Source organism: Lemur catta, chromosome 1 (genome assembly GCF_020740605.2).
Source record: "Lemur catta isolate mLemCat1 chromosome 1, mLemCat1.pri, whole genome shotgun sequence".
Taxonomy (NCBI): domain Eukaryota; kingdom Metazoa; phylum Chordata; class Mammalia; order Primates; family Lemuridae; genus Lemur; species Lemur catta.
Genome location: NC_059128.1, coordinates 87,241,025 through 87,268,845, shown reverse-complemented (window position 1 = coordinate 87,268,845; position 27,821 = coordinate 87,241,025). Strand labels below are relative to the sequence as shown.

General features: G+C 38.3%; 1 protein-coding gene across 2 annotated transcripts; it reads left to right on the top strand.

Annotated features, from left to right (window-relative positions):
- The first annotated feature begins 1,536 nt into the window (after positions 1-1,536).
- PYGO1 (pygopus family PHD finger 1) lies at positions 1,537-27,821 on the top strand. 2 transcript variants are annotated; one of them, XM_045555404.1, is made up of 4 exons: positions 1,537-1,598; positions 23,735-23,820; positions 24,903-26,033; positions 26,831-27,821. In XM_045555404.1, exons 1-3 carry the CDS (start codon positions 1,550-1,552, stop codon positions 26,025-26,027), a joined length of 1,260 nt encoding a protein of 419 aa, XP_045411360.1. In that variant the 5' UTR covers positions 1,537-1,549; the 3' UTR covers positions 26,028-26,033; positions 26,831-27,821. The 2 variants fall into 2 exon arrangements, with proteins under 2 accessions (XP_045411360.1, XP_045411353.1); XM_045555397.1 differs by having other exon boundaries at positions 24,903-27,821.

Sequence of the window (27,821 nt, the reverse complement as noted above, 5' to 3'; positions counted from 1 at the left end):
CTTCATGTTGACATACGTCCTCTCTGCCTGGGCAGCCGAATGAGTTCTGTGTGTCTTGCCTCCGGAAGGACGAAACTCCTGTTTGAGGTTGGTTCTAAGTCCCCACACGCTTAACGAGTGCTTCCCATGCTTCTCAGTGGTTCTCACATAGAAATAAGTTCAGGTTTTACCCAACTGAAGATTACAGTCTGCACCTGCACATCCTCTTTAGTGAGATAACTACAACACCTAACAAAAATTAAACAATTGCGCTAAAGTTCGCCAAAGAATGCCAGAGCTAGAAGAGACCTTAGAGATGTAGTAGCCCCACTGACTTTCATAGATCAGGAAACTGAGACTCAGAGAAGTTACCTAAGTTGCCTCGGGTCACACAGCCCAACTGGTGACGGCGGACCGGTGATCAGACGGACTTACAGTCAATCACATCCGCAGTCCGCCTCCTAAAATTTAACGTCTAAATGAGGTCCAGCCGTCGCACTGCTTCTACCCCCTGTCCCTTCTTGCATTAATTCCACATCGCTCTTTCTTGAAGAGTCGTTAAAATACCAAGTTGGGGCATTTCACAAACAGGTGTCCAGACCATGGACTCTAAGTCGGGGAATCTGGGTCTCCACATGCCCGCCGAGAACTCTCCAGCTCCCGCTTACAAAGTTTTCTCGCATCGTACGTTTCTCTCTCAGATCCCCGGCGGCGAGGCCAAGATGCCCGCTGTCACCTCCGCCAAAGTTCGGAGATGCCCTTTCCTCACAGAAGCCGGGCCGGGCGTCCTCGGCCTGGCGAGCGGCGAGGGAGCGCCGGGCGCGGGGCGGGGCGGCCCCTCGGCGCGCGCTGCCCGCCCCGGCTGCGAGAGCCGCGGGCCCGCGAGCCCCGGCGCGGAGCGAGAGGCGCGCGCGGGCCGTGGGGGCTGGGCCGAGGAGGAGCGCGAGGCGGCGGCCGCGGCGGCTGGAGGCGCCGCGGGACCAGGCAGCGGCCCCCGCCCCCTGAAGCCCGTCCCCGCGCGGGGCTGGGGAGCTCAGGGCGGGGAAGCCGCGGGGCCGCGCCACGTCCCTCGCCCGCCCCGGAGCGGGTTTTGCAGGCGGCTCCAGGCTGGGGGCTTTTGTGTCTGCGACTCGGGAGCGGCGGGAGCGCAGACCTCCTCCTCAGAGGGCGCTGTGAGTGCGCCGCCAGGGCCGGGCCGCCCGCCTCCTGCCTCCCCTGTCAGCGGCTCCTGAGGCGGCGGCGGCGAAGAAGAAGGAGTGGGAGGAGGCGGCGGCGGCGCACTCGTCCTCCGCACATGCCGGCCCCGGGCGGGGGGCCGCCCCCAGGCCGCGCTCTCGGCCGCCGCCGCTGAGCCCGGCCAGCCCCGCACGCCGCCCCGCCGCCCCGAGGCCTCGTTCTCCTCCCAAACTTTGCAAAGTCGGCCCGCGTCCTCGCCGCCCTCGGCCGCGCCTCGCCTCCGAGGCTCGCCCCGCAGCCGCAGCGGCCCCGCGAGGAGGAGGAGCCGCCGCCGCCGCATCAAAGAGACCGAATTCCCGCGGCCTGGGGGGGGAGTCATGCTTTGCGGTCTGTAATGTCAGCAGAACAGGAGAAGGATCCCATTTCGCTGAAGAGAGTTCGAGGTAACCGAGAAGGGCGCCGGATTGGGGGGACCGGGGTGAGTGGGGTGCGCGGGGCCCCGTGCCCGGCCGCCGGGAGGCCACGGGGCTCGGTCCGGGCCTAACTCAGCGCAGCCCTCGTCCCGCCCGCGCCCCGGGGCCGAGGCTGCGACCCGAGCGCGCGGCCCCGGCGCCCGCTGGCCCGCAGACACCCGCGCGAAGCCCTTCTCTCCCGACTTTGTGTTAGGAGGCAGTTGGAGCCGCACTCAGCATCCCTTCATACCCCTCTCCTCTCCCACCTCGCCTCATTCTTAAGACGCAGCACAATAGACACCTCAGAGGGTGAAAAAGAGACACCCCCTGGCAGAGACCTCGAACGAGGCCTACCCGCCCCCCCGAAAACTAAGTTGGACTGCACGAGAGTTGACGCTCTGGAAGGAGGTCCACGGGGCTTTCACGTCTCTCTCCCAGCCCCCGTCACACACCCCCAGAAGCAGCAAATACTCCGTTTATTTTTCGTTAGGTTTAAGAGGAGAAACTAAAAATTCAGAAGGCATTTTCTCTATTTGTTTCTGGATAAGAATCGAATCATCTAAAATCACTCCTATACGTGATTGGTTTTCTTCTTCCTTGCAAACTAGTTAGGAATTTTCCTGCCGCCTTAGTATCTAAGAAAAATCAGAGGCAACGATGTACCAGACAAAAGATACTGCACGTAAGTTCACCAACGCCAAGTGCCATCTGGATATTTGGGGATATCCTACAACTGTTGTTTCCAGCTCTTACTAGGGTTGACACTGAAAGTCCCAAAGTTGGAGTAATAGTCTTTGTTCACTAAATAAATATTTATTGAACATTTACTATGTTCTTGGCCCTGGGATACAGCAGTGAACAAAGCAAATAGACGGTCTTCACCCAGAAGGCATGTGCACTCTTGTGGGGGAAAAAAAAGAATGAACAAAAGGTATAGAATGTCGGATGATGAGTGCTATGGCAGAAAAACAAACCTGGGAAAGACGACAGGAAATATGTACGGGCGTGGGGAGGTAGCGATTATCTGTAGGTGATCATAAAAGGGCTCACCAGGAACATGATGTTTGAGCAAAGATCTAAACGAAGTGTGAGCAGAGCCATATGGATTTGCATGGGAAGAGCAGTCTTGGCAAATGGAACAGCAAATGCAAAGGCCCTGGGTCTCAAATATGCCTGGTGTATTCATGCAACAGCAAAGAAGCTATTGTAAGTGGAGCAAAGTAAACAAGGGAATGAGATGGGCTGAGAGGTGGGTTGATTGTGTATTGGAGGGCCTTGTGTGTCATTTGAAAAACTTCGGCTTTTACTCTGAAATACAGCGTGGACAGTTTTGAGCTGAAGAGTAATTAATCTGACATTTTTAACAGGGCTTCTTTGGCTGCTGTGTGAAGAGTAGCCTGTAGAGAACAAGGGCTGAAGCAGGGAGACTAGTTAGGAAGCTATTGCAATAATCCTTTCATCCAAACAGGGTAAAGTGCTTTGTAAATCAGTAAGTAGTAAGAGAAATTTCCAATCGACTTAAGTACTTCAGAGATGAAGGACCACAGTTGTTCATTTATGTTTGTTCAATGTGACTGGAGATTAAATGTATATAGAGCTGGCTTGTGACACACTGACAGTGTGGTATCCACTCAAGAGTATTTAGGTAGAAATTGATTTTCTTAGCCATTTAAGCAAAAACATGATTTAGAGCAGAATATTGTTTTTAAAGGCTTAATATCAGCACAACCTTTCATTTAGTGAAATATTTTAACCTTCTTTTCTGTTTGTGGATATGAGTTGCCAAAGCCATTAAGGAATAGACCTTTCTTGAGATACATTTATTCCCCTGATGTTTTTGCTGTATTATTTTGCCTGTTATTATAAATTGCTTTGGGATTGAAGGAAAAGAAAGAGCTATCAAGTTTATACCTTTGAACTCAATTGTTGGTCTTAATCGAATGTAATCCTAAACAAAATGGATGAGTATTTTATTATAGGTCAAGAGCACAGATCTATCTTGTTTTGTTTCAACTGCTGCTTTTAAATTCGATGCCTTAGCTATTGGGGGTTGACTCAGGTGGTAGCTCAAGAATATTCTGAGAGTTGACCAGAATAAAGACAAAACACTTTTAAAAATAAAAGTCAATTTTTTTTAATTTTATAGGTCATTTTGTAATAATTAGAACATTATTTTAAAAAACATTCTTTCGATTGTTTTATAATCTGTAAAAGGCACCATAATGTCTACATGAGCTCTTCTGAAGCACAATTCTGCTGAACTTCACTGCCCTGGAACTTTTTGTTATAATTTATATCATTGGACTACGTGCAGGATGTGGTGTTTGCAGGGCATAAACTCTTGAGTAGTAGTACTTGAACCTCGATGCACTGATGTGTACAAACAGACCTTTTTAATGGTTGTGTATTTCATGTGTATTACCAAAAAAGTCATCAAACCCCTTGCTTAGGATAAGGCCAATATATATAAGCTGTATGTGTATAAACATTTTAATGAATTTTTAGGAAAGTGATATTATAAGTAAAACTCAGATACAGGAGAATTATGACACAAATGAATGAGGACTGTACAGTAGTTTGCTCTCTATGCCCAAAGCATGATAATCACCTATGATCCTTATTAAAATGTAGATTCCTGGATCCACAGAATGAGGACTTGTGAGAAATTTCTCTGCACCTTTAACAAGATCCCCAGGTGTTCCTTATGCACATTAAAGTTTGAAAACTGATACTGATAGAGCTAGAGCACACAAATGAGTAGATAGAAGCAGCTGGTTTGTGGTCTTCCAAACTTGTCCTGACATTTTAACATTAGATTTAGAATTACTATTTAGTGGCATAATATCTTACTCCTATTTTCTACCACTTCTTACCACCCCCAATCCTTTAGCTTTTGATTATAAGACAGATTTATGAGGATAGGTTCTATGTCTTGATGATCTTATTTGCCTTGCCCATAGTAGTAAATGCCAAATGAATGAATGACTACATGAATTGTGCTCCTTTCTGATTGTCCATAGCACCTCATACTACTTTTACTTGCCCCTTTCCCTTAGAATGTCACTTGTCATCTTATTTTAACCAACACTTCTGTTCTCCAGTATTCTGAGAACTCTTTTAGACTTTAATCTGAGGGCAGTATTCATTAATTTATTCAACAGTTTATCGAGCAGCCATAGCACCAGTTAGTTGCAATACATTGATTAAGAAGATATTATACCTGTCTTCAAGAAATTGTTCGTCTAGGCTGGATGTGGTTGCTCATGCCTGTAATCCTAGCACTTTGGGAAGCTGAGGTGGGAGGATCGCTTGAGGCCAGGATTTGAGGCCAGCCAGGGCAATATAGTGCAAGACCCTGTGTCTACAAAAAAAAAAAAAAAACTTAACCAGACATAGTAGTGTACGCCTGTAGTCCCAGCTACTGGGGAAGCTCAGGTGGGAGCATTGCTTGAACGCAGGAGTTTGAGGTTGCAGTGAGTTAGGATGATACCACTCCACTCTAGCCCAGGCCAAAAAAAAAAAAAATTGTTGGTCTAGTACAACACACTGACAAGTAAATAGTTATAAAAAACATGATAAGGGCTGTGATTATTTATAAGAAATAAAGGAACACATAGTCTATCTTTAAGAGAATCAAGGAAAGCCTCATGGAGAAGAGTTCGAAGGATCAGTGAGTGTTCTTTTGTGTTAAGTGATGAAGAAAGCAGGGAGGATAAGGGGTGAGAAAGGTAGGTCCATGGTGATTTTGAGAAGGCAGTTTTGGGAGGAAACCACATTTCAAAATGTTGAATAGTGTAGTACAGATAAAGTGGTGAATATATGGCTTAAAAGAAGCTTGGTGGTAGACAGACAGCAAATAGCTTGAAAAGAGAGTCAAGAGAAAGTTTCTGTGAGTGTCTTTTTATTTTTCCTCCATTGAAAAAAGATGTAAACATATTTGTGGATTTACAGAAGAACCCAATGTAGAAGGAAAGGGGGAAAAACTGAAAAGGCAACAGAAAGAGAGTATAACTCATAAATTAAAAGCATTCAATACATGTTTTTTAATATGTGCTAAGCACTCCCTGTTTCAGTAGCTGGGGATGAGGCAGACAAGGCTCCTATTCTCAAAAATCAGGTCTTTGCAGATGAGGGAAGGGGGTTAGCATCAAAGATACACATAGAGGATTAGTCTTGGAGGAAAAAAGAGAATGGAAGAAGAAAGAAAAATTTAGAGATGAATAAGAAAGAAGTTTAGAGCATTCATTTCACATGGAATGTTTTTTTTACCAGAGTTAGAAATGACATAGAGATAAGGATATATTTTAGAATGGGATAATAACACAGAAATATCATAAAAGTACTGGAAGTAGACTTTACAAGAAAATATAGACTGTCTTGAGGGGATGGATGCATGGAGGATTTAGATTAAGGTTGGAGAGGGAGCATAATTTATGTAGTCACAGATCGGGGGTAAAAGGGAAGAGCCTGTGAGGGAAAACCTGAAGGAAAGTTTTTTTTTGATTTTGTTTTTAAAATTGGTCCATTTTTAAGGGCTAAGTGAGGAAAGTGAGTTTGGTTTTAGACCCATTGAATGAATATCCCCCTGGGATATTCCACTGTAGGCAATGGATATACGTGGTTTGGAACTGAGTCGAGTAGCCTGAGCCAGAAATATAGATCTGGAAGTCATCAGTAAACAGGTGAATACTAATTAATGCCTTGGGAGTAGATGAGCTAGTCTGAGAGAGAGAAGTGACAAAAGCATTGAGAACACCAACTTTGGAAACACTAGCAATTGGGAGACAGGAGGAAAAAAAAGACCCTGAAAACCAGAATGTGAAGGAGTAGCTAGAGAGGTAGGAGAACAACCTCAAGAGAAGGATGTCACAGATACATAGAGGGAAGAATGGATTTATAAATTAATTTTGTTTTTAATATGTTGAATAAAAGGTGTCTCTCTGTGAGGTGTCCAATATACTTTTTCTCCCATATTCCCTGTCTTGGTTAACGTGACCATCATTTATCCAGTGGCCCAAACTCATACCCCATTCCCACCTAATGCTGTTCCAAAGTCCTAGAATATGTCTCTTTAATGTTTTGAACCCATTGCCTTCTTGACCATTCCACAGCCACTTCGTTAAAGTTTTTCGTCTCTGTTTGATTATTACAATAACCCTCTCACTGGTTTCCTGGTTTCTCCTTTAGTCCCTCTTAATCCATTTCCATATTGCTACTGCTAATGATAAATAACTACCATCTACTGAGTACTTTACCAAGTACTTTGCTAAGTGGTTTAAATGGATCATCTTGCTTAATCTTCTCAGTAACCCTGTGAATTAGATGTTATTATTGTTGATTTACAGCTGAGGAATTGATGCTCAGAGAGGTTAAATAATATGTACTTAAATATTATATTTAAGTTTACCCAGCTAGTAAGTGGCAAAGCCAGAACTCAAACTCTGGGGTTTAGCTACTACATTCTGTTGCCATAGTGCTCCCAAAAGACAACTGAGTCATATTAGTCTCATCTGTAGAATTATTCAGTGGTTCCCCATTACCTTTAGAATAAAAACCCAATCTTCTTATATCGGCCTTTCTTGATTTGGCCTGGGCCTACCACTTCTTTCTCCATTTTTCACACTCCATGAAATGCTTTTCCTTGTCTCCTATGCTCCAGTCCTGAAATATTCACACTTCTTCTCTAAATGTTGTCATGGTCTCCCCTGCCTTTAAAACTTTCTTTGCACATTCTGTTACTTCTGCTAGCCGTGCCCTTTTCCCCTCCACCTTTGGTAAGATACTCATGCTCAAAGCTCAGTTGAAACCTCACAGGATGTCTTCCCCTGAACTCCTCCCTCAGTCACGATTAGGTGGGAGTTCTCTTTGTTCCCTCAACATCCTGTGTTCATCTCTTCATAGTATTTATCATATTAAATTTAAGAGTTTCAAAAGAAAAAGAAAAAAATTGTTTCCTGTAGGTTATAAGATCCTTACAGGCAGGAGTTAATACTTTTATTTCTTTTATATTTCCAGAAGCTTGACAGATGTTTTAGAAATCTAATTTGATGAACATTAACAAAGAGGTTTCAGTAACTTCAGGTAATAGTCTTCCTGGTTTGCTTTTCCCAAGAAGCTAGAGAAGTTACCTCTTGGGAAGATTATACAATTCTCTCTTCTGACATTCTTATTCCAGGCAACCCAAGAGATCTGAGTCATCTTTACCATCAAGGTTAGCCTTAAAGTATGGTCAAGAATGATTTCATGTCTCCTTTTTATTCCCAATCTCTCCTAAAATGGCAATAATGAGAAACAGTACAACACTGTAACTCTGAGCCGTACTGCCAATGATCTTATCCCAGCTCTACCATTCATTAGAGTGTGGTCCTTGGCAAGTTACTTAAGCTCTCTGCATGTCAGTTTCTTCTGCTGCAAAATAAGAGTAATAATTGTACTAATCTCATGGAGTTATTTGAAGGAGTTAATATGAGTTAATATATATAAAGCACTTAATATATATAAAGTTTAAATGAGTTAATATATAAAGCACTTAGAACATTGTCTGGGACATTGTAACTTGTCTATTTGCTATTAAAATCAGAAATAGGTCTAAAATACACATTCTGGTTAAGTATGTGATCAACATTCACTTTTAGGTATGTTTAATCAATCAATTAGTATAAATGACCTATAGCAGATTCTTTCTTATTTTGACTAGGGGTGGGTGTGAAGAGAACAGAAATGCTCTAGGAAGAAAACACTGAACAAAAAATATATTTTAGAAGGAGAAATCTCTGAGGTGCCACAATTTTGTAGAAAAAGACAAATAGAAGCTATTTATTGATAATATGTGTGAATATCTGTAGCTTTGTTCCTCATGATTTCTGAAGTTTCTTGTCTAAAAATTTGGCTGACTGTGTTACCAATAAAACAAGTTCATTATCATAGATAATATTGTATAGTCAGCTTCACACATGAATACCATCCACTCACCCTTCTGAGCTTTACCTTTGTAAGCAGCCTTAAACCTCATGGACCTTAGTAATACAAAGGTCATCACTTTGGGGAGAACAGGTAGCACCAGAACCACAAATATGTGAAACCTGACATCACTGATGTTGAAGGTTTCTGAATTTAGTATTTATTATATGCCCAGATTGATCTAGGTCCTGGGCGTCTTATAATGGACACTTTCTGCTTTGCATTTTAAGAGGAAATAATGGTACTTTTATTTCAGTCACATAAGGCCATTTTACCAAATGCTTGCTGAAATTTGTGCAATACTATGTGCACATTTTAATTCATAATATTTTCATTCCATGATAGAGACCAATATTAGAAAAGTATGTGTTTTAGATGAAGATAAAGCTAATTAGGCAAGATGTTTATGTCCATAGCAAATGATTGATAGAATAAACAGACATTAGATCTTGGACTTCTCTACTGTAATGAAAAACTGGCATTTGAGTGTCCACCTAATATGTTGACATTGCTAGATATTAGATATTTTGATGGGATTTTAAATACTATAGACACTAAAATGAGATGAGTTTAGGGTATAGTTTTGTCCAGAGAAAAGCAAACCGAGGACTAGTATTTGAGTGCCCACTATGTGCCACCCATTATGTTAGGCACTTTACATTGTTTGTATTGTTTAATCAACTTAAAATACATAGTTAAACCAAACTGATTTGGAATAGTGATGAAGCAAGTCTGTTTAAAGGAAAATATTAGTTATTAAGTATTTCTAAAATAATGCAGTCACGTTGCTTATGAAAACAGTCAATGTCTTAGTCAGCTTGGGCTACTATAACAAAATTCTGTAGACTGTGTGGCTTAAAAAACAGATGTTTATTTTTCATAGTTCTGATGCCTGGTGAGTCCAAGATCAAGGTGCTGGCAACTTCAGTTCCTGGTGAAGATCTGTTTCCTGGCTTGTAGAGCTGCCTTCTCCCTGTATGCTCACATGGCTTTTCCTCTGTATGTGTGTATATGTGTGTGTGTGTGTGTGTGTGTCTGTGTGTGTGTGTGGACAGAGAGAGAACTCTTTCTCCTTCTTCTTATAAAGCCTCTCATCCCATCATGAAGGTCCAACCCTCGTGACCTAATGTAACCTTAAGCACCTCCCAAAGGCCCCACCTCTAAATACTTGGGGTTAAGGCTTCAACATAAAAATTTTGAGAGGACACAAACATTGAGCCCATATAGTCAATATGATAAACCAAATCATTAGTATAAATAAAATGAGGTTAAAAGATGAATATTTAAAATACATAAAAGGCCTAAAGCAGTATTCCACACTATATAAAAATAAAAGCTTACAAATAGAAAAAATATGTAAATTCATATCAAAGAAATCTTTAATTTGTAGAATCTTTGGATAGGAAAAAATTGCTTCATTTAATAGCTTGAACTCTCCTATAATAAATACTATAAAGAGAGACATCTTCAACTTCTAGCTCAGGATAAAGGTTAAAGGGTGAAAGGAGAGGTAAGAATATTATTTTGCTTCATTGAAATTGATTTGCATAATGTGATAATATTGATAGATAAAATTCCTTAAGATGAAAGCGGCTTCTTCATTCTTGAAATCACCCTTTCCTACTTCTGTTCCCCTTGTGCATTCAGAGGGCACTGGCAGGTGGTGTAAAGAAATTCAAGTATTAACAAAAAAAGGAGGCCGGTGAGGTGGCTCAAGCCTGTAATCCTGGCACTCTGGGAGGCTGAGGCAGGAAGATTGCTTGAGCCCAGGAGTTTGAGGTTGCAGTGAGCTATGATGATGCCATTGCACTCTAGCCTGGCAACAGAGTGACCATTGCTGATTCTTTGTCCATACTAGACTCATCAGAATTTCTAGATATTCAGATTCAAGGACAACACATTTCTCTGTTCAGTATGTGGGTATATGCTATTATGGAAAGCTATATACTAATTATTAATCTGTAACCATCAGTTCATTTTATATATATAGTTATATGTAACTTATAAGTTAGTAATAGGTTTAATAAATCCAAACCATCAGATTTGAATAATTGACCTTGAGTAGTGGACTAGTATTTTAGAGGTAGAGAAACCTAGTTTTACCCAAGCAACAAAAGAAATAGATAAATGGATTGATCAAAATTAAAAACTTGTGTGTCAAAGGGCACTGTCTACTTTCAAAGACAACCCATACAATGGGAGAAAATATTTGCAAATAATATACCCGATAAGAGTTTAGTATCCATAATATACAAAGAATTTTTATAGTCCAGCAATAAAATACAACCTAACTAAAAAATGGCCAAAGAGTTTAGATAGACATTTCTCCCAAGAAGATACATAAATGGTCCATAAGTACATAAAAAGATGCTCAACATTCTTAGTCATAATGGAAATTCAAATCAAAACCACAATGAGGTGCCACATCATGCTCACTAGAGTGGCTATATTAAAAAACAAAAAAGAGCTGGGCATGGTGGCTCATTCCTGTAGTACTAGCACTTTGGGAGGCAGAGGCAAGAGGATTGCTTGAGACCAGGAGTTTGAGAACAGCCTGAGCAAGAGTGATACCCCGTCTCTACAAAAAATAAAAAAATTAGCTGGGCATGGTGATACACACCTGTAGTCCCAGCTACTTGGGAAGCTGAGGCAGCAGGATTGCTTGAGCCCAAGAGTTCAAGGTTGCAGTGAGCTGTGATTAGGCCACTGTACGCTGTACTCTAGCATGGGTGACAGAGTGAGACTGTTTCAAAAAAAAAAAAAAAGAAAGAAAGAGAAAAGAAGTGTTGAGGAGGATGTGGAGAAATTGTAACCCTCATACTTTGCAGGTAAAAATGTAAAATGGTGCAACCACTGTGGAAAACTGTTTTTTGGCAGTTAAACGTAAAGTTACTGTATGACCCAACAATTCCACTCCTATTATACATATATATATATATATATATATATATATATATATATATACTCAAGAGGATTGAAAACATATGTTCATGTGGCGGAACAGAGCAAGGAAAAAAATATATATGTTCACACAAAAACTTGTACAAGAATGTTCATACAAGAATGTTTTGGCTATTCATAATAGCCAAAAAAGTGGAAACCACCAAAATGTTCATCAACTAGTGAATAGATAAACAAAATATTCCATACAATGGAATATTATTCAGCCGTAAAAAGGAATGAAGTTCTGATACATGCTAAACATGGATGAACCTTGAAAATGTTATGCTAAATGAAAGAAGCCAGACATAAAAAGCCATACTGTATGATTCCATTTATATGAAATGTCCAGAATGGTCAAATTCGTATAGACAGTAGATGAGTGATTGCCAGGGCTGCAGAAATGGGGAATAACTGCTAATGGGTATAGGGTTTCTTTCTGGGGTGATGATGATGTTCTGGAATTAGATAGTGATGATGGTTTCACAACCTTGTGAATATACTAAAAATCACCAAACTGTACACTAAAAAACAAAAACCTAGTTTTAGATTCCAGTGCTGCTTTTGACCAATGGTGTGACTCCTTTACATTTCTTTTTCTTTCTCTTTTCAAAGTGAGGATGGCTTATCTACCTCATAGATTTGTTAGAACATTTTCATCACCTCAAAAATAAACCATGCATACTTTAGCTGTTACCCCTCTATCCTTCAGTGTATCCCCTAGCCCTCAGCTATAAGCAACCACTAATCTACTTTCTTTCTCTGTAGAGTCTCTTATTCTGGACTTTATATAAATGGAATCCTATATAAATGGAAAAGTATGTGGTGTGTGTGAGTGTGTGCACATGCGTGCATGCGCACACACCCTTTTTTCAGACAGAGTCTCGCTCTGTTGCCCGGGCTAGAGTGCTGTGGTGTCAGCCTAGCTCATGGCAACCTCAAACTCCTGGGCTCAAGCAATCCTCCTGCCTCAGCCTCCTGAGTAGCTGGGACTACAGGCGTGCACCACCATGCCTGGCTAATTTTTTCTATTTTTAGTAGAGATGCAAGACAGGGTCTTGCTCTTCTCAGGCTGGTCTTGAACTCCTGAACTCAAGCAATCCTCCCACCTCAACCTCCCAGAGTTCTAGGATTATAGGCGTGAGCCATTGCGCCCAGTCCAGTATGTGGTTTTTTTTTTTTTGTATCTGGGTTCCTTCACTTACCACAGTCTTTTCAAGGTTGATCCATATTATAGCATGTTATCAGTAACTTCATTCCTTTTTTATGGCTGAATAATATTATAGAATCTTTTTTTAAAATTCCAAGTGGAATGGACCAAAATAACAGTAGAAAACAAACAGTAAAAATAGCCCAAACACCAAAAAATCTGTAACAGGATGAAATGCACAACATACACTTCGAAGACAACTTCTGCCCCTTGGAAGCTGAATGGGGAGAGAAGCAAATTAAATGAGTATTCTTCTCTCTCCTTTGAGTAGGAAGAAATGAGTGAAACAGAAAGTTTAAAAAAAAAGGAAAGAAAAAGGACTGACTCTATCTGACAGAAGAGAAGGCTCCAGGGATACAAATTGAATCCAGAGGCACAAGGAAATCCTCCCATAGGAATGGGTTACTGCACCCCCACCTAGGTACAAGGGTATTTGACAAAACTTCACAAGTCAACGCCTGCATCTTCCAAAGAGACATAAGAGGCTAATCTCACTGACTAATATAGGCAAGCATTGTAAACAGAATATTAGCAAATCTAACCATAAAAAAATTATAACATTCAGATAAAAATGAGTACGTTGGGTTTATTCCAGCAGTATCAGGCTGGGGTCAACATTGAAATAATTTGAAGGGAAAAAATCATAATGATGCAGCATACTACCTAAGCCAAGCAAATCTGAGATGTGAAGAAAAGGGATAATAAAGTCACCCATACTAAATCAGAGCGAGTAGAAGGTCTGTGCAAAACTTCCCAAGCACCAGCAAGATGAAAATAAAAGCATAACTATGCAAACATACTATAGCAAATTAATATACTAAAAAAAAAAAGAAAGGAAAATAGCATACAAAATGCAAAGAACCCCCAACCTACTCACATGTGCCTCAAGAGACAGAACTTAATAAGGATATATATTCAATAATAAAACAACTCAAAGACAAGATGATAATACAACAGATGAAATGAAAGGTAAATTGTAAACCTAAGGAAACAAATTGAGGATTTATATAATTATAGAACAAATAAATAAATTAGAAATAAGGAACAGAGGCTAGACATGATGGCTCCTGCCTGTAATCCCAGCACTTTGGGGAGACCAAGGCAGGAGGATCGCTTGAGCCCAGGAGTTTGAGACCAACCTGGACAATATAGTGAGATCCTGTCTCTACAAAAAATAAAAAGATTAGGCAGGCATGGTGGCATACACCTGTAGTCCCAGCTACTCAGCAAGCTCAGGTGGGAGGATCGCTTGAGCCCAGGAGTTTGAGGTTACAGTGAGCTATGATTGGGCCACTGAAGTGTCTAGCCTGGGCACCAGAGTGAGACCTTGTCTCAAAGAAAAAAATAAAAAAGGAACAGAATAGAGTTGACAAATTACATAGTGAAAAAGTTTCAGATAATCACAATAAGTGCAGATGAAAAAGACGATTGGTAAAGTCAAATAAGCTAATTAATAGACATAGAGCTAAAAATCTCTCTAACATAATGACAATTAGTTCCCCTAAAATAGAGCTTTCAACAAATTGAGCAGAAAAAGTATTTGAAGATATAACAAAAGAAAATTTACTTAAAATAACTGAGTTTAGAGATAGAAAATACCCTTCTATATGGGAGAAAAGGTAGGAAAAGATGTGAGAATATATTGTATTATCCTCAACTTTTAAAGCAGGGAGTCATTAAATGCTATCTACAAAAAGAAGAAAACCCATAATTTCTCCAATTTAATGTTTTTATTAATGTCTTTTCTTAGCCTTAGAGTTGTTTTAGAAAATTTTACTTTCGGTGAAGAAACATTTAGCAAATTATTCAGTTTAATTTCTTTTTCTTTTATTAAATTCTAATAAAGTTAAAACTTAATGCTATTTTTAAATCATATACTATTTTTGTAAAAGTATTACTGTCTATCAATCTCTATACACAGAAGGGAAAAAAGATAGGTAGATAGCAAGCTAGATGTCTGGAATGATGTTAATTTAACAGTAATGATAATTTCTGGCTGGTGGGACTTGAAATGTATATTAGGATCTGGTCAGGAAGGAGAAACCACATCAGTTATTTTAAACAAAGAATTTAATATAAAATAATTTTAACAGATACTGAACTGAGTGGCAAAAATAGGATACTAATGTCATGGGAAATAGCAACTGTGCGAAACAGCTATCATCCCTAAGGCTGTGAAACAAAGAAAAGAGATTGGCATTATTAAATTATACAAACTCAGAGAAGGATCCTTGTGGAGTTTAAACTCATATCTTTGAGAAAAGGATGTTGCTTAGGCTGGTATTAATGCCTGTGAGCTTGGAGGAGAGGCTGTGTGGGCCTGGTACTCAGATACCTGGTGCTGGTGTCTCTGAGGAGCACACAAGGCTGTTTCTGCAAGTGTTGGAAATACTGCTTATTGGATTTAACTACTGGAACTGCTGTGACTGGAACAAACTGCCACTGCAGGGAATTTAGAACGAAGGCCAGGGTGCCACTGAAAGGAACAGGAGGAGCATACTCCATTTTTCTCAGCCAGCCTTCTAGTCTCCCTCTGGCATCCTGTATCAGCATAGGGATCCAGCCTAATACAGAATGCTGTGTTTGAACTGGCACAGGGTGATTTTCTTTGTATTTATATGCATCGCTTATACTTCTTTTTAATGACAATGTCTGTTTTATACAAAAAACATAATTTTTTTTAAAACTACCTACTATAGTGTTTGTTGGGTAGCTCAAGAAAGAAAGGTATTGTTAGCCTAGTGGGGAGACTATTGTGCATTGCTACTCAGTGTGTTGTTGATGAACCAGTAGCATCTCTATTACCTGGGAGATTGCTAGAAATCCAGATTCATGGACTTTATCCCAGAAGTACTGAATCAGAATTTCAGAGAGTGAGGCTTAGGAATCTATGTTCAGAATTTGGTGGGAAATTTTTATGCCCACTAAAGTTTGAGAACTACTGATAGGTAATATTGCTTAAAACTTCATACCTAGGCTTTTGAGTGAGAAAGACGTAACTGTGTGACCTTGAGCAAGTTAAACCAGAGCCTCTGTTTTCTCATCTGTAAAATGGGTATAACCAACATAGAGTAAACATTCACTGTTAAATTAATATTAAATGGTAATCCTTTTCCCTTCAATTTTTTTTTTTTTTTTGAGACAGAGTCTTGCTCTGTTGCCCGGGCTAGAGTGAGTGCCGTGGCGTTAGCCTACCTCACAGCAACCTCAAACTCCTGGGCTTAAGCGATCCAACTGCCTCAGCCTCCTGAGTAGCTGGGACTACAGGCATGCGCCACCATGCCCGGCTAATTTTTTCTATATATATTTTTAGTTGTCCAGATAATTTCTTTCTATTTTTAGTAGAGACGGGGGTCTCACTCTTGCTCACGCTGGTCTCGAACTCCTGACCTCTAGCGATCCACCCGCTTCGGCCTCCCAGAGTGCTAGGATTACAGGCGTAAGCCACCGCACCTGGCTCTATTTTTAATTTATTCAGGAACCTTCAAACTGTTTTTCATTATGACTGTACCAATTTACATTCCCACCAACAGTGCACAAGGGTTTCCTTTTCTCCACATCCTTGCCAACACTTATTATGTCTTGTCTTTTTGATAATAACCATCCTAGCAGGTGTGAGGTGATTTTTCATTGTGGTTTTGATTTACATTTCTCTGGTGAGTAGTGATGTTGGACACCTTTTCATGTACCTATTGGCCATTTTTATGTCTTCTTTTGAGAAATGTCTATTCAGGTCTTTTGCCCATTTTAAAATCAGATTATTTGTGGTTGTTTTTTTGTTTTGTTTCCTATTGAGTTATATAAGTACCTACATATTTTGGATATTATCCCCTTATGAGACATATGGTTTGAAAATGTTTTCTTCCATTCTGTAGCTTGCCATTTCATTTTGTTGTTTCCTTTTCTGTGCAGAAGCTTATTTTGATGTACTCCAACTTATTATTTTTGCTTTTGTTGTTCATGCTTTTGTTGTCATGTCCCCAAAAATCATTGCCAAGACCATTGTCAAGGAACTTTTTCCCTCTGTTTTCTTCTAGGAGTTTTATAGTTTGGGGTGTTACATTTAGGTCTATAATCCATGTTGAGTTAATTTTTGTGAGTGGTGTAAGATAGGATCCAATTTCATTCTTTTGCATGTGGATATCCAGTTTTCCCAGCACCATTTGTTGAAGAGACTATCCTTTCCCAATTATGTATTTTCAGTGCCCTAGTCAAATATTATTTAACACTGTATTTGTGGGTTTATTTCTGGCTCTTGCTTCTGTTTCATTGGTCTATGTGTCTGTTTTTAATGAGAGTATTGTACTGTTTTGATGACTACAGCTTTATTATATAGTTTGAAGTCAGGAAGTGTGGTGCCTTCAGCTTTGTTCTTTTTCAGGATTGCTTTGGCTATTCAGTGTCTTTTGTGGTTCTGTACAAATTTTAGGGTTGCTTTTTTTGTTTTTAGGTGTTTTTTTTTTAATAGTCCTAACAGGTATTTTTTTCTTGTGAAAAATGCCATTGGAATTTTGACAGATTGCATTAAATCTATAGGTAATACTTTTTAAAAATCCTATTGAGGGACACAGAGGAAGACTTCTAGTAAATGAAAAAGTATTCCCTGTATGGCTGGCTATCTAGAACAAAATAACATTTTTTAAACCTCATTTATTATCCCAAAATAAATCCCAGATGGAGCAAAGATACAACATAAAAATGAAGCCATATTATGGAAAATAGCATTGTGGTTCCTCAAAAAATTAAATATAGAACTACCACATGATCCACCAATTCCACTTCTGTATACATAGCCAAAAGAACTGAAAGTAGAATCTTGAAGAGATGTGTTTATACATTCATGTTCATAACAGCATTATTCACAAAAGCCCAGAAGTGGAAGCAATCAAGGTATTCATTGACAAATAATTGGATAAACAAAATGTAGTATACCCATACAATAGAATATTATTCAGCCTTAAAAAGGAAGGAAATCCTGATACATGCTACAACATGGATGAACCTTGAGGATCTTATGCTAAGTGAAATAAGCCAGTGGCAGAAAGACATATTGTATGATTCCACTCATGTAAGGTATCTAGAGTAGTCAAATTCATAAAAACTGAAAGAAGAAAGGTGGTTACCAGGGCCTGGGGAAGGGAAAAATGGGAGTTGTTTCATGGGTGTAAAGTTTTAGTTTTACATGATGAAAAAGTTCTGGAGACTCCTTGTATGATAATGTAAATGTACTTAATACTACTGAACTGTATACTTGAAAATGATTAAGATGGTAAATTTTATGTGTTTTACCGCAATTAAAATTAAAATTAAAAAATGAAGTCATAGGCCGAGCACAGTAGCTCATGCCTGTAATCCTAGCACTTTGGGAGCCCAAGGTGGGAGGATTACTTAAGCCCAGGAGTTCAAGATTGCAGTCAGCTATGAGGAGCACCACACTCCTGCCTTGTTGACAGAGACCTTGTCTCTAAAAAAAACAAAACAAAACCAAAAAAATAAAGTCATAAAAATATTAAGAGAAAATCTGAGAAAATTATTTTTTATTTTCTCAAATGGGAGTAGTTCTTCTAAGTACAGGACAAAGCCCAGAATTGAACAATAAAATATTAATGCATTTTATTACATAAAATTATTTTTTAAAATTCTGGATAGCATAATAGGGGAAACTGGGTATGGGATTTACCAAAATCCTCTGTACTGTCTTCACAACATTTTTGAAAATTTAAAATACTAAAATTTTAAAATGTATTAAAAATTAAACAAAAGACATAATCTGACAAAACTATTTACAGTTCAAATAGATTGAGCCATTTACTATATGAAGAGCTACAGATCACTAAGAAAAGGATCAAACACTGAGTAGAAAAGTGGCAAAGGACATAAATAAGAAAGGAGATACAGATGGTTTTTAAATATTCATTATAAGAGAAATGGAACTTTAAATACACCCAAATATCACCATTTTGTATCCTCTAATGAATCAGTGATCTAGGCTTTGATTATCAGTAGCTATTGAGGTAGACAGAATTCTAAGATGACCAGCAAGATCATTTCAATAGTGTACCTATCCTTTATAATCCCCAGGACTGTCTGATGGATTTTTATCCCTTAATTAGGTTATATCAGGTGGCACAGTTGACCTTAAGAAAGGGAGATTGGGTGGACTGGACCTAATCAGATGAGCCCTCTAAGAACAGAGAGTTCTCCAGCCGATTGAGGAAGATGAAGTCAGAGACTTGAAGCACAAGGATTCGACACAGTATTGTTCAATAGCTTAAAAGTGGGGAGAGTCATGAGTCAAGTAATGTGGGAGGCCTTTAGGAGCTAAGAGCTGACAGCCAGAAGAGGAAGTAGGATCTATTCCTACAACCACAAGGAACTGAATTTGGCCACAAACAAGAATGAGCTCGGAAGGAGATTTTCTCTAGAGCCTCCAGAGAAGAATTCAGTGTACTGACACCATGATTTTTATCTTGATGTACTGAGCAGAGAACCCAGTCTGATTTTATGATTTCTGAACTACAGACTGGGAAAAAATATATAGTTGTTTTTTTATTTATTTTTAATTCAGATAAAATTCACATAATATAAAATCACCATTTTAACCATTTTGGAGTGTAGAATTCAGTAGTTTTTAGTGTATTTGTAATGTTGTGCAACCATCATTATCTAATTGTAGAATATTTTTGTTGGAAAAGCTCTTATAGACATCAGCCTAGGCAAAGAATTTATGAGGAAGACCCCAAAAGCAATCATAGTATCAACAAAAATAAATAAATGGAACCTGATCAAATTAAAAAGCTTCTGCACAGCCAAAGAATCTATCACTACAGGGAATAGACAACCTACAGAATGGGAGAAAATATTTGCATGCTATACATCCAATAAAGGGCTGATAACTAGAATCATATAGAACTCAGGAAAATCAGCAAGAAAAAAATCAACCACTTAAAAAGTGGGCAAAGGACATGAACAGAAACTTTTCAAAAGAAGATAGAATAATGGCAAAGACACATATGAAAAAATACTCAACATCTCTAATCATCAGGGAAAGCAAATCAAAACCACAATGAGATACCACTTAACTCTAGTGAGAATGGCTTTTTTTTTTTTTTTTTAGACAGAGTCTCACTCTGTTGCCCAGGCTAGAGTGCTGTGGCATCAGCCTATCTCACAGCAACCTCAAACTCCTGGGCTCAAACGATCCTTCTGCTTCAGCCTGCCAAGTTGCTGGGACTACAGGCATGTGCCACCATGCCTAGCTAATTTTTTCTATGTATTTTTACTCGTCCAGCTAATTTCTTTCTATTTTTAGTAGAGGCGGGGTCTCGCTCTTGCTCAGGCTGGTTTCGAACTCTTGAGCTCAAACGATCCACCTGCCTCAGCCTCCCAGAGTGCTAAGATTACAGGCGTGAGCCACTGTGCCCGGCCTTGAGAATGGCTTTTATCAAAAAGTCCCCAAACAATAAATGCTGGCATAGATGGGGAGAGATAGGAACACTTACATACTGCTGGTGGGACTGCAACCTAGTACAACCCCTATGGAAAGTAATGTGGAGATATGTCAAAGAACTAAAAGTAGAACTACCGTTTGATCCAGCAATGCCACTACTGGGCATCTACCCTAAGGAAAAAAGACATTGTATAATTAAAAAAAAAAACTGCACTTGAATGTTTATAGCAGCACAATTCATAATTGCAAAGATGTAGAAACAGCCCAAGTGCCCATCAATACATGAGTGGATTAATAAGATATGGTATATGTATACCATGGCGTACTACTCAGACATAAAAAACAATGGTGAACTAACACCTCTTGTATTATCCTGGATGGAGCTGGAGCCCATTCTCCAAAGGGAAGTATCACAAAATGGAAAAACAAGCGCCACATATACTCACCATCAAATTGGTACTAATTGATCAACACTTACGTGAACATATGGAAGCAACATTCATCGGGTGTCGGGCAGGTGGGGGGGGAGAGGAGGAAGTAAAATTATCTCTGTTTACAGATGACATGATCTTAGAGAGGACACAGAGAATTTTACTTCTTCCTTTCCAATCCAGATGCCTTTTATTTCTTTTTCTTGCCTAATTGTTCTGTCTAGAACTTAGAGTACATACACTGTTGAATAGGAGAAATCCTTATCTTTTTCATGATCTTAGGGAGAAGCTTTCAGTCTTTTACCCTCAGGCATGCTATTAGTTGTGGGTTTTTCATAGATGTCCTTTATTAGGATGAGGAAGTTCCCCCTCTCTTCATTGTTTGTTGAGTGGTTTTTATTATGAAAAGGTATTGGATTTTGTGAAATGCTTTTTTGCATCTATTGAGATGATCATGTGCTTTTATTAGTATGGCATATTAATTTGATTGATTTTCATATATTGAATCAGTCTTGCATTTCTGGGAAAAATCCCCCTCGGTCATAATGTGTTAGCCTTTTAATATTCTTCTGAATTCAGTTTGCTAGTATTTTACTGAGGATTTTTGCATCAGTAGTCCTAAGAGATGTTGGTCTGTAGTTTTTTTTGCTTTAGTTTTTTTTTTTTCTTGTGATATCTTTGTCTGGCTTTGGTATCAAGGTGATGCTGGCCTAATAGAAGGAGTTAGGTAGTATTTCCTTCTATTTAAATAGGTATTGTTTCAAGTGGCCAAGTGTATGGTAATTTATTATACAATAATAGAAAACTAATAAAAACAACCAGAAATTATGTGGTTTCTGATGGAAGAACAGACCATCACCTGTGTAATTGTCTTGCAGAAACAGAAACCTGAATCTGATCAAGCCTCTGGTCTAGATCCAACATCAATTTACAGGAAATAAGGAACATGTTCAACTATGCCAAGGGGATACAAGAAGCAAAATCCATATACCACATTCCAGGCTGAAAAACATAAACCACACCCATAATTTAATTTTCATTTATAATATAATTTTGTATAAGGAATTGGTTAAACAGAATTGAAGAAAAAGCAAAAAGTGAGGTAACATGGAGAAGTAAGTACAGAAAGCAACTTCCACATCTAGTGTTTAATGAATAAGGACAAGAAGTTGAGGTTATTAAAACCTAAAAGGTTAGAGGAGAGGCCTTGTAGAGCTTGAACTCAGACTCTGAGATTGAGGTGCACCCATCTGGAACTAATACTTCTGAGGGGATATGTTGAAGCTGGTTTAGGGAGGCAGGAAATGAAATTGGCATGGTTGGTAATGTATCAAATGTACATGGAGGGAAATGTATCAAAAGATATATCAACCAAAACTGGCATGAACTGCTAGTGCCAGAAAAAAGGCCTATTGTTGAGGTGACAGAGACAAGAAGAGCAAGCAGACAGTAGGAGTAGAAAGTCCCTTCTCACTTCCCCTAGCCTTCTAGTATTCTTCTAGAGCTCCTTTTGGAAGAGTGGCAAAAGAAAAATGTAATTGGCAAAGTCTCAGTCCCAGCATCACTAAGAATGGGTTCGGAGCTAAAAGAGTATAGTTCAATAATTGGGACAATACTCAACCCAGTTCTTTCAGTTAATACATTGCAAGGAAAAAAGTCATGGAGGGAAATGTATCAAAAGATATATCAACCAATTATAATGTATGGATCATAGTTGGATCCCAGTCTAAACAAAGCATAACAAATACGAGATATTTGGATTGGGTATTAAATGTTATGAAGGGATTATTATTAATTTTTGTAGGGGTGAGAATTGCATTCTAGTGTGTTTTTTTAAAGTTCTTAGCTTTTAGAGATACATTCTGAAATATTTATAGATAAAATACAATGTGTGAAATTTGCTTCAAAATAGTACTGGAGGAAGAGAAGTGGAGGCAGGGTTGAAGAGACAAGATTGACCATATATTGATGGTTTTTAGGGCTGGATAGTGGGCATATGGAGTTAGTTTTACTTTTCTTTCTACTTTTTTATATGTTCAGAATTTTCCATAATAAAAGGTGTTTTTTGGGGGTTTTTTTGAGACTGAGCCTCGCTCTGTTGCCCAGGCTAGAGTGCTGTGGTGTCAGCCTAGCTCACAGCAACCTCAAACTCCTGGGCTCAAGTGATCCTCCTGACTCAGCCTCCCAAGTAGCTGGAACTACAGGCGTGTGCCATCATGCCCAGCTAATTTTTTCTATTTTTAGTAGAGACAGGGTCTCCCTATTGCTCAGGCTGGTCTTGAACTCCTGAGCTCCAGCGATCCTCCCGCCTTGGCCTCCCAGAGTGCTAGGATTATGGGCGTGAGCCACCACACCCAGCCCATAATAAACATGTTTTTAAAAATGTAAAAAATTCCATAACTTTTTTTAACCTCTTAGATTTACAGTCCAGCTTTTGCTTTGCTTGATCATATACTGTTAAGAAAATAATACTTGGAAACATTATTGCATTTTAACAATATCTTTAAGAATTAAAAGGCACATATCTTTGATGCCATAATTCCAGTTCTAGGAATTACGTGTACATGTACATAAAGATGTTAATACATGGATTTTCATTGCAGCAACTTCAAAAGTTTGGAAACAACCTAAATATCCATCAATACAAAGGGGTTTAATTAATTATGGCATAGTCATACTATGGGATACTACTCACTTATTAGAGAATAAAGTGGTAGTGATATGGAACGATCTCCAAGTAAGCAAGGTACAGACCAGTGAATGTCTATCATTTGTGTCTTCACCCCAAAAAGATATACTTGAATATATTTTGATTATCGTTGGAAAGATAGAGCAGAAACTAGTAATAGTGCTGGTCTCAGAGATAGGGAACCTAGATGACTAAAGATTTGAGGGTGGGAGGGAAACTTCCTTTTCCACTAAAAGAATAATAATAAATATGGGAGCAGAGATGAATGACTGTTTCTGGCTAAAACTATTGGAAAGACTTTTGGAAAACAAATATAATAAGAGCTTAATATTGCTTTTATCTAACAAAAATAGAAAACATATTAACAAGTAAATATAATAGATATTGCTATGAGAGATATACAGTTACTTTACTTACAAGTGGAATTATTATCTGGATTTTTTTTAGGTGGTGATAGTGGACTGGATGGGTTAGGAGGACCAGGTGTACAACTAGGAAGCCCAGATAAGAAAAAACGCAAGGCAAATACACAGGTAAATTGCCATTTTCTTTAATACAAGTTTTCTTTGCTGGTATGATCAGGTTGTTGAAGTAAATTTAAATTTGATCATGGGTTTTGTTTTCTGTCCTCACTCACAACCTAATAGTGAATTTTGCAGTGATTGTATTTATTTTTCAGTCTGCAACCAGTGGCTATTGTTGGACTGTAGCCCTACAGTAGATATTGCAAGAAGAAAGTATGCACAGAAAAATTAAAATGCTTGTTCTTAAATCTAATTTAAAGGTTTTTAAGAAACATAAATGCCTATCATTCTATTAAAAGATTTAAAAATCTATAGAAATAATTTTAACCTGAAGTAATGTCCAACTATTATGTTAATTCAGTATTATGTGTGGATCATAAAGCAATCATGACGGAGGTATCTTTTTTTATAACTTGTGATTATAATAAGCAGTTAGACATACAGGTTTTCATGGTTTTATTCTCTATAAATTTAAAGCACTCTTTCTATGATAAAGGCTATGGATAAGTAAGATGTGTGTACAGATTACTTTTTTTTCCATTTTGGCCACCATCTGTTAAACTTGCAGTGTGATTAAAACTGGCAGTTTATTTTTCCAGTGTGAGGCCTAGAGCTTAGTGTTTTGGGAATACTTTAATAGTGTCTCCCTGAAGTTAAGCTAGGGGAAAAAAACAGATCCTGTTTATTGTTATTTAATTTTACTCTTTGGTGATGTAAAAGTTATTTGTGGTTAGAATGCTCTAGTATTTTAAATGAAAGGTTCTAGAGTTATAGGTAAGCATATTCAATTAAAATTATAATAATGAAGCTTCTTTTGAAAGTTAAATATTTTGGGGTTTGACGTAACGGTGAATTTGAGCTCAGAAAATCATACTTTATTTTCTTTCCTAAATGAAAGAAACCTACATATTTTATCATTAAGTGTAATTAAAATAAACATCATAATTGAAAGGTCAAGTGAAGAAATTAAATTTATGTAACACTGCAAGAGAAATTTGATTACAATCCTCTTCATAGATATTAAGATAAAAAGGACAATTTTAATGACTTTTTTGATCAAAAACATAAATTACTTTACATTCTCATTTCAGGGACCTTCTTTTCCTCCATTGTCTGAGTATGCTCCACCACCGAATCCAAACTCTGACCATCTAGTGGCTGCTAATCCATTTGATGACAACTATAACACTATTTCCTATAAACCACTACCTTCGTCAAATCCGTATCTTGGCCCTGGTTATCCTGGCTTTGGAGGCTATAGCACATTCAGAATGCCGCCTCACGTTCCCCCAAGAATGTCTTCCCCATACTGTGGTCCTTACTCACTCAGGAATCAGCCACACCCATTTCCTCAGAATCCTTTGGGCATGGGTTTTAATCGACCTCATGCTTTTAATTTTGGGCCACATGATAATGCAAGTTTTGGAAATCCATCTTACAATAATGCACTAAGTCAGAATGTTAACATGCCTAATCAACATTTTAGACAAAATCCTGCTGAAAACTTCAGTCAGATTCCTCCACAGAATGCTAGCCAAGTTTCTAACCCTGATTTGGCATCTAATTTTGTTCCTGGAAATAATTCAAATTTTACTTCTCCCTTAGAATCTAATCATTCTTTTATTCCTCCTCCAAACACTTTTGGTCAAGCAAAAGCACCACCCCCAAAACAAGACTTTAGTCAAGGAGCAACCAAAAACACTAATCAAAATTCCTCTGCTCATCCACCTCACTTAAATATGGATGACACAGTGAATCAGAGTAATATTGAATTAAAAAATGTTAATCGAAACAATGCAGTAAATCAAGAGAATAGTCGGTCAAGTAGCACTGAAGCAACAAACAACAGCCATGCAAATGGGACGCAGAATAAGCCGCGACAACCAAGAAGCGCAGCAGATACATGCACCACTGAAAAAAGCAATAAATCTTCCCTCCACCCGAGCCGTCATGGCCATTCGTCTTCTGACCCAGTGTATCCTTGTGGAATTTGTACAAATGAAGTGAATGATGATCAGGATGCCATCTTATGTGAGGCCTCTTGTCAGAAATGGTTTCATCGGATCTGTACTGGAATGACTGAAACAGCTTATGGCCTCCTAACTGCAGAAGCATCAGCAGTATGGGGCTGTGATACCTGTATGGCTGACAAAGATGTCCAATTAATGCGCACTAGAGAAACTTTTGGTCCACCTACAGTGGGTAGTGATGCTTAATCACAGGTATTAGCTAAAGTGGGTTTCTTTTCCTGTGTATTACAGAGATTCGGTGACACAGGATTTTAATGTTTTACATTATTTTTTTAAAAGCACACACAAAAACATTATTTACCTTTTGGTTTTTATTAATATTCCACTTCATTACTAGAACAAATTTTGTATTGTTTTTGTCTGCTATCTTAAATGAGAATAATGTATATAGAGGTGCTTTAGAAACATTTATAAGTAAATGTTGTTATTTATCATAAACATAAAAGCCTCTTGAAGCTTCAAAATAATATATAATGTAGACAAGTTTAAACTTTTAAAAGTTAGAATCATTGAAAAATCTATATTTTAGTGCTGAACTTTGGCCGTACCACAGTAAACATTTAGTTCAAAAAGTTTTTTTAAGGATCCATTTAACATGTTTTCACAACATGTTATAATATATGTAGTTATAACATGGGGGAAAAACATACATTTTAATGAATTTTAAATAATAGAATATGACATCAGATTTCTTCACCACTAGGGTCTCTGGGTTAGTGAATTTCATATTTTCAAGTGAATGTTTCCAGGATATCTGTTTGTACAGCTATGAGACAGATCTTAGCATATAGTAAATCTTCAGTAAGTATTCGTTGATTAACTTGTGGATTGTACCACATGAAATTGCTAATATCAGATCAGCTGAAAATTGACTGCAATTAGTAAAGTTAGCATAAAGTATGTTTCCAGTTGTGCTATTTAGAATTATGATAGAATTATGCTCTTAATTTTGATACTGAGTTGTTTTGTAATTGTTTATTGTTTTCCAGAGAAATAAATACTATAGTATCCTCAAAAGAATTGTGAATACTTTTTTTAAAATATGATTTTAAACTGGGACTTATTGCAAACAAAGAAGGTAGAAACATCAGTTTGTCCTTAGAGGGCTCTGCTCGCAAAAGAACTATTCAGTGATGGTTCGAAAAATCTTATTCTGGGGATCTGAATTTCAAAAATGAACCTCAGGGGAGATCAAAATCCATTTTAAAGAAAGATAATTAAGAGCCAAGGTGAAAGCTAACTCACAAACAGCAGTTCAAGGCCTTGCAGCAGTCTTAAGGAGTTTTCTGCTATGACTGGGGAAAGTGTAAAAATGGACCTGAGAGTACCCTCTTGAGAGATGATCGAGAATGGAAGCACTTGGAGGCGTGCTCATTAAAATTCAAAACAGCGGAAACCTATTTTTGGAGCAGGTTATCTGTGGCTAAAAAAAGCAAATACTGTTTGACAATTGATAGCAGTTTGTACAATGGTTGGATGCTGGTAAAGTTCTCTAATATGTTGACACCATTATCATTGTGACCAAAATTCTGAAGACTGTATTGTGATCTGTGAAAGGGATAATTAATTACTGCTATTTAATCCCACGTGAAACAATGACAGCAGCAGCATATTGTCAAGAAATTTAAATCATGAAATTTTTGATTTAAAAACAATGTCCTTTGGTTAATAAACATGAAACTATACTTTTACATGACAGGACTCGACCTCACAAGCCACTAAAGCAAAGTTAATTGACTTGGGCTATGAAATTTTGTCACATCCGTTGTAGTCACTGGACCTCTAATGTACTACCATCTTTATCATTTGGAGCTTTCTCTAAGAAACAACACATTCCCCAATTGAGATACAGTAACTCGAGAATTTGAACAATTTATACAGTCTACCAAATGATGAATTTTATAAAAATTAAATATTTACTATTCTGTTGGAAGAAACTATTAATGCTCCTGATGCATATTTTGATTGAATAAAACTTAT

Bases quoted from the DNA above. Each gene is read 5' to 3' on its own strand.
- PYGO1 (XM_045555404.1), top strand. From the start codon at position 1,550: ATGTCAGCAGAACAGGAGAAGGATCCCATTTCGCTGAAGAGAGTTCGA. The intron at 1,599-23,734 runs GTAACCGAGAAG...GATTTTTTTTAG, and splicing joins TTCGCTGAAGAGAGTTCGAG to GTGGTGATAGTGGACTGGAT. The intron at 23,821-24,902 runs GTAAATTGCCAT...TTCTCATTTCAG, and splicing joins AACGCAAGGCAAATACACAG to GGACCTTCTTTTCCTCCATT.